Source organism: Pediculus humanus, genomic scaffold (assembly GCF_000006295.1).
Source record: "Pediculus humanus corporis 1103172108185 genomic scaffold, whole genome shotgun sequence".
Taxonomy (NCBI): Eukaryota; Metazoa; Arthropoda; class Insecta; order Psocodea; family Pediculidae; genus Pediculus; species Pediculus humanus.
Window position 1 is genome coordinate 124,224 of NW_002987755.1, and position 11,847 is coordinate 136,070.

The 11,847-nt window shown below is 27.0% G+C and overlaps 1 protein-coding gene across 1 annotated transcript; it reads left to right on the forward strand.

Annotated features, from left to right (window-relative positions):
- Positions 1-9,691: 9,691 nt before the first annotated feature.
- On the forward strand, positions 9,692-10,252 carry Phum_PHUM417460 (uncharacterized protein; the record flags this gene model as incomplete). Its single annotated transcript, XM_002428991.1, has 2 exons — positions 9,692-10,054; positions 10,238-10,252. 2 exons carry the CDS (start codon positions 9,692-9,694, stop codon positions 10,250-10,252), a joined length of 378 nt encoding a protein of 125 aa, XP_002429036.1.
- Between the last annotated feature and the right edge of the window lie 1,595 nt (positions 10,253-11,847).

Consider the following 11,847-nt stretch of genomic DNA (forward strand, 5'->3'; position numbering starts at 1 on the left):
TCTTTCTTTCTCTCTCTAAATAAAAAAAATGTCGAATTCTCACAAACACTTTTCGAAAAAAAATTTTTTCATTAAAAATAATGATAATGATAAATAAAAAAAAATTTTTTTTTTTTTTACGCCTTTGCTCGCGTATTTTTTTCGAAACTATTTCCGGGATTTTTCACCCAAAAACGCCCAAAAATTAAATTTAAAAAAAATGGAAATCGTAAAATTCCTCCCCCTTTTTCAACTTATTAATTTTTATTTATTTATAAAAAATTAATGGTTAACATTATTAATATAACGGTTGTAAAGCTTGTGACACGTGTCACGAAACATTTATTAAATAATAATAATAATAATTATATATTTTTCTAATGCACCCAAATGCACGCACACGCACACGCATGTTTGCAAATCTTAAATTAACGCCAACAAATTAATTTTTTTTTCGATAAAATTATAAAAAAAAAAAAATTTCCCAAACGTGTCAAAAGCCACGCAATGCTCAAACTGTAAATAAAACTTGAAAATTTTTTTTTTTTTAAAGTGTGTTAAATTTAAATTCGTCAATTTGTAAGCGATAAAACTAAAAAAAACTGGAATTGCTTCTTGTCGGTTTTCCTTCGTCCTTGACAATGAAGAATTCATCTGGAGAAGAGAGAGAAAGAGAGAGAGAGAGAGAGAGAGAGAGAGAGAGAGAGAGAGAGATAGAAAACGCTTCGAGGCAATTTTTTTAAATGAATTTAACGCGTTTATTAACACAGTACAACAAACCGAAAACCTGAATAAATTACATTACAAAAAAAAAAAAAAAAATTCAATTTTAATGTTTTTAAATTATGCGTGCTCGTGCGTACGCATTCACACACACTCACACGCACGCACGCACACAAATATTTATATTTATTAATCGAAAAACGTTTATTATTAACAACACAAAGTTTCAAAACAATTTTTTTTTTTTTTTTTCTCGTATATATGGTTTTTTTCATAATGAAAAAGTCCCGTTTTTAAATTTCTCAAGTAAACAACCATTTTTTACGTCATTATTAAAAATTTTTAAATAATTTGTTTTTTCTTAATCTTTATCTTTCTACTACTTCTTCTTCGTACACGCACACGCACACACACGCACACATGCGAATGCGTAAATTTTTACAACAAGGTGTATAAAAATACCCGTCGTCGTTTTTATTATCACCATCATCATTATCAAGAATTTAAATTATGTGTCAATAAACGGTTTTAATCAATTTAAAAATAAATCAATTATTTCATTATTATTATTATTATTATTATTATTATTATTATTATTATTCATCGTAATAACGAGGGAAAAAATTAAAAAATTTACCTCTCTCTCTCTTTCTCTCTCTCTCACTCTTAACATTCTTACCGTAAGATTAACAAAAAAAAAAAAAATTACTTGTCACAATTTTTTTTCCCCACTGGCGTTGTTTTAAATTTCAAAAATTTATTAAAAAAAAAAATTATCATCAATATTATTACACACGCACGCACGCACAGGCACACGCATTTATTTTAATGGAAGAGTTATTACATTAATGCATTTAAGAAGATTTTCTTTCTCTCTCACTCTTTAAACCTTCCATTTCTGACAATTTAATTTAATTTGCGAAATATTATTATTTATATGTACGCGCGTTTGCGTGTGCGTGTGCGTGCGTGCGTGCGTACAAGAGTAAGTAACGGGTTAATTGTGTGTTCGATGGCCGTTTTTGCTTTGAAAATTATTAAAGTGAAGCAAAAAAAAGAAAAATTTGAGATTAAAATAACCGAGATAATGGTTATGAAAACGGTATTAGCTATTTGCATGACCACAAAATTTTAGTAAATAGAAAATTATGTCAAAACAAACACAAACACGCACGCACGCACGCATAATATTTTTTTACGTTTGATTTTTCTCAGACTATTATTATTATTATTATTATTATTATTATTATTATTATTATTATTACTTGAATTATTATTAGGCAACCGTTAAAAAAATTTAATTTAATACATCATCATAAATAATATATATAAAATTCTGATGTAATTTCGTTCAACGGTGGTGAGAACGTTACTTTCGATGGGTCCTTAGGAAAAAAAATAAAATTATTTTATATCTCTCTTTCACTCTCTTCCCCCCTCTCTCTCACTCTCTTTCTCTCTCTCTCTCTCTCTATCATCATTTATGATTATAATTAATCGTTTTCGAACGAACGGATGAAGAAACGGAATTCGAGAGAAAAAAAAAAAAAATTAATTATGTTTTTAACAAACGATCAACTCGAGCGTGGAAATTTTTATTTTTTTTTCCAGCTTTTCATTTTTTCTTTTTTCTGGTCTTGTTAATTAATACATTTTCCGCGAAATATTTCAAAACAAAAGAAAACAAACGGAAACAATCGAAAACAAACGGAATAAATTAGCATTTTTACCTTCCTTTCGCAAATTAAAGCTGGAAAAAAACACACACAAAGATAAGTAAAACGTAAACCATATTTCATTTTAAAATAAAAATGATAATGATAATGATAATGATAATAATAATAATGATGATGATAAGTGATAACAATGATAGGTGAAAATAATGAAACAACTTTTTCCTATTTAACAAACGGATACATTAACGTGCAATTCATTTCTACAACGCATTTCACGACGACATCGACAACAACCACAACAACAAACAAAAATTTTTTCTTTTTTTTTTTTTTTTCTTTTTCAATTCTCACGTCTTCTCCTTTCGTAAATGAATTTCTTTTCTCTCACGCCCTTCCGCCCTACTACCACTCCCCTAACTTTTTTTTTTTAAATTTTTTTACAAGCAATATCCATGCGCAGAATGTAACGAATTCTTGATGATGACATTGCGCCATTTTTTTTTTTTTTCACCTTTATCCGCCGCTGTCATTTCAAAATTCTTTCTTTCCAACCTTTACTACCGACTAGGCGTAAATGTTTGTCAAAAATAATAAAAAAAAAATAAAAACTCAAACGAATGTGGTTCACCACCTCCGACGAGTTAAACGACGTGACAGTGCGCTGAACGCAATAAACAAACAAACAAACAAACGAACGAACAAACAAAAAATCACGTCACGAATTATCAACGGGAACAAAAAAAAAAAAAAAACTCATAGATTCCGTATACGCTACGAATAAATTTTTTTTGCCTTCTTTCCTAATCAACAAAACAACAATCTTAACAAACAAACAAACAAACAAACAAATTTTCATATAAAACTATTGATTAGCGTCAAAAGACACGTTTAAAATTTATTATTATTATTATTAAAATTGAAAAAAAAAAAAATTCTCACGGGAGGAAAATTCATTATTACTCCTCTCGTTTCCTTCATTTAATAGTTATAATATAAAATAATAACGACGAATTCATTTAAATAAATAAAACCACTACTTTTGTAGTGGTAGTAGTTAGTTTATAACGGTATAATAATTTAACGTAGTAACTACCTTCGCTTTTTACGGGAGACAAACACAAAAAAAAATTCCAACCCGGTGGTACACGTCACGAAATTCGTTTAAATTAAAAAAAAAAAAAAAAAAAAAACTCAAAAATTTATATTTTCGTCGTCATCATCATCATCATCATCATCATCATCATCATCATTCACTGTTTTCCCTCTTTATTTATTATCATTATTATTAAAACATTTTTTTTTCAAACGATTGTCGGTTGTCGTCGTCGTCGATCATCGCCTTTTAATTTTTTTTTTTTTTTTGATTCGTTTTTTTGTCATCCAGTTTGTTTGTTTGTAATTCCAATCTCTCTCCCTCCCTCTTCCTTTTTTTTCGTTGGGAAATCGGCGGGATTGGACCCCCCCTCCCCCGAAAAAATGGTTGATGCGGATTTTTATCTACTTCTAAGGTATTTATAATACTTTTTGCGTGCCTTAAAATTTTCATTTTTATTTATTACATTTATCAATCCTCGATCGTTCGTCCTCGTTCCTACTTACTTCTTTCGTACTTAGGTACGTACCTACGTATGTATACGTAAACAATTTATTTTCTCTCTCTCTCTCTCTCGACATTCTCTTGTAAAAAGTCGATTCTAGTTTTTCATTTTCTTTATCGTTTATCTTTGTCTTACATTTACGATTTGATGATGAATTGTTTCCTTCTTTTGTTTTCCTTTTTTTTTTTTTTTCTTTTTTCTTTTTCTTGCGAATCGAATCCATCGTTTTCAAAAATTTTCAAATAAATATATTCGTGCTTCTTTTATTTAAATAAAATAAAATAATCGAAATTTTTTTTACGACTCTCATCGAAGAGTGAGAGAGAAAGACGACAAACAATTTTATCGTTCCGGTCATCATTGTCAATCACCTGTTTGTTTGTTGCCTTCTTGTTGTCGTCATCAATTTTCTTGTTTGTTTTTTTTTTTTTTTTAATTTTTCTCATTTCAGATGGAATGTTTTAAACGTTTTTCAATTTTAAATTTGTTTAAATAATAATAATAATAATAATAATAATAATAATAATAATAATAATAATAAAATAAAATCGTTACAAATAAACAAACAAACAAGATAATTATTTAAAATCGATCATTCGATACGTTATAAAATTTTTTATTTTTACGCATTCGTTTCCGTTAACTCAAAACAAACAAACAAACAAACGAACAAACGAACAAACAACATTTTTTACAAAATTAATTTTAAAATTAAATTTTATCACCGCCGTTATTTTTTCAATTTAATTTAATTAAAATAATAATAATAATAATTTTCTTTTCGTAAAAAAAAAATAAAAATAAAAAATTAATGAACACATCATCTCGCATTTAAAAAAAAGGTATTATTATCATTATCATCATCATCATCATCATCGTCATTATTATTATTATTATTAACGAGTTTGTAAAGTACCGTAAATGATTATTGTCCACTCGCACTTAATTAGATTTTATTACTTTAGTCAAAAAATGTAAAAAATATTTTGTTATTCAACAGTTATTCAACTCGAGAACGGGCGGGGGGGGGGGGGGCGAAAAACAATTTTCAAAAAATTATTATTATTATTATTAGTTACAGTGCACTTAATTTCCTGTTAAATCAATATTATTATTATTATTACCATCGATATTAAAATAATAATAATATTTTCTAAACAAAAAAAAAACTCGTTTAATTTATTTATTTATTTTTTGTAAATTAATTTTGACGGGACGATAATATTATTAATATTTATTAATTAATTAATAGAAATTTGTTTTTTTTTTTTTTTTTTCGTCTCAAAATTTATACAAACAACTTTTACTCATTTTTTTTTTTTTTTTGATGATGAACAACAACAACCACAACAACAATTAATAATAATAATAATAACGAATGATTTTTTTTTTTCAAAATTAATAAAATTACGGAGGAGAATAAAAAAAAAAGCACGTGCGTGCGTGTGTGGTGTCCTATTCATTCCATACATAAATTAAAACCGAAACTTTCATTATTATTATTATTATTAATGTTTAATAATTCTTTATTAAAAAATTAATCATGGGTTCGCGCATAAATATACGTATTAGGAAATCATTCGAAATGATTTTTTATTAAAAAAAAAAAATCAATCGAACGAGTTCCGGTTGTTTTACCACCTACTAGTAAATTTTTTTTTTTTTTAAAAAGGAAATTTAAAAATTGAAATTTATTTTTAAAAAATACCGGTAAAGCTTACAACTTTCGAAATTTTTTTTTCTTTTTTTTTAAAAAGGAATTCGAAAGAAAGTTTTTTCCAAAAAAAAAAAAGTAAAAAAGTAGAACTCTCCGGTTTACTATTTAAAAAAAAAAAAAAAAAATATTCCTTCGTGTTTTGAATTTACAATAAAACAACAACAACAACAAACATTACAATAGAATTTAATTCGTTTCCGATTGCTATTATTATCATTATTATATTTATACAATTTGTTATTTACTCTATGGATTGTGCCACCCATCACGTGTTAATTTTACTACTCAAATAATTAAAAATATTTTTTATTCTTTCGAGTCTCGTTTTTAGCGTGATTTGTTTGTTGTTTTTTTTTTTTTTCCCCCAATACAATCCTTACTTGAGTGCGAAAAAGAAAGAATTCAAATTCGAAAAACAAACAAAACAAACAAAATGAAAAAAAAAAAAATAATAAAACGTAAAACATTCGTGATGTCAAATAAATAATGCAAAGAGTAAATTTATTTAACAATCAAATAATTGACAAACAAATCACGAAATAAACAAACAAACAAACAAACAACACCTTTTCATCGTTTCTTTTTCTTTTTTTCATTTTGCTTCCATTCGTCGTTAAAAAATTCAACGAAAATAATAATAATAATAATAATAATAATCCGTATACGGTGGTCACGTTAAATCAAATTACGAAACGGTAAATTAGTTTATACGTAATAAAAACAAAAAAAAAAAAAAAAACGGCAAATTTTCTTCTGCTACCGAATCGAGCTAATTCGGTAGAAGCCGTGGAATTATCTATATTTTTTTTTTTTTTTCGTGGGATTAACATCTTAGCATGTTTAATAAAAAAAAGACGTGGAATATAAATGATTACACTCGAGAGAGTCAGAGAGATACTCATCGAATCATCTTTACGCATTTATTTAAATTTAACACTCATATTCGACCGAAAATTCGTTCGTAAAAAAAACAACAAACAACAACCAACAACCATAACAACAACAACCGCCTCGAGAAAACAACGAAACATGCATGCGATGTAAAAAAAAAAAAAAAAAAAAAAATCAAATTATTAACGCGAATAGATGCTTTGCACGGTAATAATTGATGATTATGACGACGACAATAATAATAATGATAATTTCTTTTATCCTCCGCTTTTATTATTATTATGTTTTTCCGTTAAAAATTTACACGAAAAATAGAGAAAAATAATAATAATAATAATAATGGCGGAGATAGAAAAAAAAACGAAACAAAACAAAACAAATCCCATAATCAAACACAACATTATTTATTATTCGTTTTTTATCCAAATTCAAATTAAGTGTGAAAGTTAATCGTTTAACAATAATAATATAAATGCAACAAAAACAACAACAATAACAACAACAATAACAACAACAATAAACGATCGTTTTCGTAACAACCACACAATCAATAAATAAATAAATAAATAATTTTTTTTTTTTATTCGCATTGTTGTTTATATTCGCCTAAGATTTTTTTCTTTCCTTCATTTCGTTCGTAAATTATCCGTAAATGAAAGAATAAGGGAAAAATTGGATTCAATCACCGCGATAATGATAACTACCAGGGGGTCAAAAGGTTAAACCTTTAGAAAAAAAAAAAAAAAAGTAAGAATGTTCTCGAAGGGTAACATAAACGTTTTACACACACACGCACGCATTAAATTTTTTATATAAGCAGTCATTTTTGACAGTTAAATGAAAAAAAAAAAATTTAATTTAATGGAGGCTCCCCTACCCTCCCCTCCTCCCACCCCCCAAAGAAAAAAAAATCTCGTTTTAAAATCAAAAAGCGGAAAAATTTCGTAACCCGGTTTTTTTTTCTCTCTTTTGCCGAAATTTAAAATTATTTTGCTTGCGGTCGAGCGCAAAATTTAAAAATTTCGCGGGGTTAAAGGTCAGTCAGTCGATCTTTATTTTTTTTGGCGACGCCGCGAAATCTCCTCTGATATCAATCAATCATCCGTTCCGATTTTTTATTCTCACCAAAAAAAAAAAATGTCTAATTAATTACGATCGATCGAAATAATTATTCCTAACATTCGTTTTATTGGGGGGGGGGGAGTGGGAGGAAAAAACGCGCATGCGCAAAAGAAAACAAACATAATTGCAAATATATATATAAATAAATTAATAAACACCGTTCGAAAAATCAAACCGGTGTGTAAGTAAGTAAATTAAACGCATTATGTTGATCGATCCGTTTTTTTTTCTTTTTTAATTTAACGGTTCAGACGTAAAATTTCAAATGCGAAAAAAAAGTATAGAAATAATAATAATAATACTAATAATAATAATAATAAAAATAATGATAATAATGATAATGATAATAATAATAATTTTAAAAAATTTTAAATTTAATTTGTACCGTAATAAAAAATTTCAGGAGCACGTTACTTAGCATTATCCTCGTTATTATTATTATTATTATTACATTACATTTTTTTTTTTTTTTAGTACTTGTAGTAAGCAAACATATAAAGCCGGTTCGATATACATATAAAAAAAAAATTTCTTCATGTACGTAAATGTTGTTAAAAAAAAAAAAAAATTCGTGACGACATGTTTTAAGAAGTAAGAATCCCTTCAACTGTCTTCTCACTTTTTTTGTTTATTATGTTTCATGTTTCGTTCGTGACTTCTCATTCAATTTTTATATATATATAACCGTATTCTCGAAAAAAAAACATAATCCGTTCAATTTAATAATAATGATAATAACAATAGTAAAAATAATTTTTATATGGCATTAAAAAATTTATTAACGATTAATAATAATTTGACCCAAATTTTAAATTTGTTTTGTTTAATCCGGAGTCATATTTTTTTAGCAAATTTGCGGTTTACGCATCGCAAAAATTTACCGAGTCGATCGATAGATCATCATCATCATCATCATCGAACCGTACAACCCACACTCACTCAATAGTTTTATCACTTTATACACGAAAAGTAAAAATTCTTTTCCCCATGAAATTCATTATTATTTTCGCAGGTGACTTAAATTTGACTAACTGACGTGTAATGGTGGCGGTGGTGGTGGTGGTATGAATAAGAAGAACGAGAACGATCGTGGAACCAGAAAATTTTAATCAAATTTCACGAAACACAACGTGACACAAAATTTTTTTTTGTTTTTTTTTTTTTTTGGTGATTCAGTAGACAAAAAGTAAAAATTCGTAAAATCAATACGAAAAAAAAAGAAACAAAAGCAGCAGCGTCTACTCACACTTTCTATTTTTTTTTTCGTTGCAAACAACGATTATTCTTCCGCCACGTTTTGTTTTGTTTTTCGTCAACCTCATTAACCTTACAAATAAACCAATAAACGAATCGGAATTTTGTGTTTTTTTTTTTTTTTTCCAAAACTTCTTTCGTTTCTTTTGATTACCTAACAAAACAAGAAAAAATTTAACAACTCATTTCGATAAAAGTTTTTTTTTCTTGCACTGGAAAACAATAGATTTGCTTTTCCTTCATTCAAAAAATGTTGCATAAAAAAAAAAAAAAAACGAACAATGACCGTCGAAAAAGAACAAACGCACATACATAACATGTACATAATAATAAAAAATTTCCATTCATTTCTCCTTATTTCATAACTGTACATTAACACCTTTTAAAATAATAATAATAATAATAATACGTTAAAATGACTTAATAAAAAAAAAAAATTTTTTTTCTTATTTTTCCACAGCGGGTTTCAATGAAAATGATATAAAAATCAATTTTTGGAAAACGAAACAACAACGCAACGTCGCAAAGGAAAATACGTTAACGAATTTGAAATAAACAATCACATCACGATGAAAATTAATAATTTATCATCATCATCGTCGTCGTCGTTATTATTATTATTATCGTTAGTTATATTTAATTTCGTAGTTTTTATCGCTGCGGAAGGAGAAACGTGGACGAATCCGTCGTCGAAAGTGAATAATAATAATAAATTGTCGTCGAAAAATCTTATGGAATTGGAAAAAATTGCCAAAGTCAGGAAAAATTCCGCGGAGGCGGCGGCGACGACGACGACGACTCAAGAAGAGGAAAATCATTTTCAATCAAGGCTCGGAAGGGATTTGCTACCATCGGAAATAGAATTTCAATCGAGAAAATTAAACGATGCAACGGTTGAAAGATCGAAAAAAAACGAAAGTGATCATCATCACCACGACCATGTGAAAAACCTTTCTTCGAGTGATGACGATGATCAAACCAACAGAACGACAGCCGCGTTCCTTACTAATCAAGATGGCGACGAAAATGAGGCGACGACGTATAATTTTTATCCGAGCAGAAGAGGAGGAACGACAAAGAAAAAAACCACAGCGGTAACGTTATTTTATTTTTTTACCTTATTTTGCACATTCTCTCTCACACACACACATTTTCTTTCCCTTATTTATATTTTTAACCCCTCGTCGTAAATTTGACCCCGAAAAAAAGATAATAATAATAATAATTTTTTCCCAAATTTGTATCCGCCGACATTTTTTTTTTTTTTCGTTATCGAGATCAATCAACCGTAACGAAAAAAAATTCTTTTTTTTTTTTCCACCATGAGAATAAAATGAAATCACGTATTTAAAAAAAAAAAAAATTCGTTACGATTACTTTAAAAAATAAATAAATAAATAAATAAAAAATTTCGTCTGCTACTTCTCGAGGAAGTAGGAAAATGAAATCAATGATAATAAATAATAAATATTTAATTCGATATTTTCTCACCTCATTCACGTACTTATTTTTTTTCGTCCGAAAAAAAAAAAAAAAGATTTATCGTGATTTAGACAACAAATTTAAAAAGGGGTTGATAATAAAAAAAAATTAAATTAAATAAATAAATAAATTTTTTAACCTTGTAAAAAAAAAAAAAAAAAAAAAAAAAAAAAATGGCCGGGGGGGGTACAAAGCGAACGATTTCATTTAATGTATTTTTAAAACCGTAATTTTTTTTTTTTTTTTTTTTTTTTTACAACGACCGATATTAATATCAATACGATTTATTATTATTATCATTATTATCATCATGTACATATTGTTTCTCTCACAAGTTCACCACCATCATCATCATCATCATCATCATCATCGACATTGAAAAAAAACCAAAAGAATAAGAAAGAAAAAATTTTGGAATGAAATGAATTATTACGGTTTTCATTTAATTTTTTTTTTTTTCTTTCTTTTTCTTTTTTTTTCTTTTTCTCCAGTGCATATATTTGACCCTTCGTAATCATGATAAAAAAAAAAAAAACAAAAAAAAAACAAAACCACGGACACGACGACTGATAAACTATCTCAATATTATTTCCATGAGGTTGTTTCCACGACAATATGACCTTCTCTAGAATGAGATTCCCAAGATTTTTTTTATTTTGCGTTACGAATTTTTCTTATTGTTTTCTTTTCAATTCGAGTTCGTTCGTTCACGTTTACAAACAAACAACAACAAACTCTCTCTCTCTCTCTCTCTCTCTCTCTCTCTCTCTCTTTCTCTCTCTCTCACACACACACAACTCGCAAAAAAAAAAAAATAAAATAAAATAAAAACAATCAAATTTTTCTTTTTCATTTTTATCAAACGATTTTAAAAAAATTAATAATAAATAAACCATTATTATTATTATTATTACTTTCGCGCGCGCAAAAAAAAAAAACACGTTACTAATTTAAATTTAATTTATATAATTTAATAAACAAAATTTCCCCCTTTTTCCCATTTAAATCCGTTTGGAAAAATGGAAAAGAAAAAAGAAAAGAAAAAAGAAAACTACAAAAAAAAAAATTTCCTTATTCGTTGTTAGAGAAATTAAGAGACATGATAAAAACAAAGGAAATCGTAATTTAATTGCAGTACTCAATAATTTAATTATCATTTTCTTTTCTTTTTTTTTTTATATATTAAACAAACGAACAAACAAACAAACAAAACAAAAGACCAAATGCGAGCGCGTGATTTTTGGTCGCAAAATTCAGGTTAATTTGTTCCGTAATTATTATTATTATCATTACTTTATTATTTTTTTTGTTTTAAACTCTATTGGAATTTAAAACTAATGTGGTTAGTTAGGTATCTTAGCCATTAAAATTTTTCTTTTTTCTTTTTATTAAAGTAATATCCGCG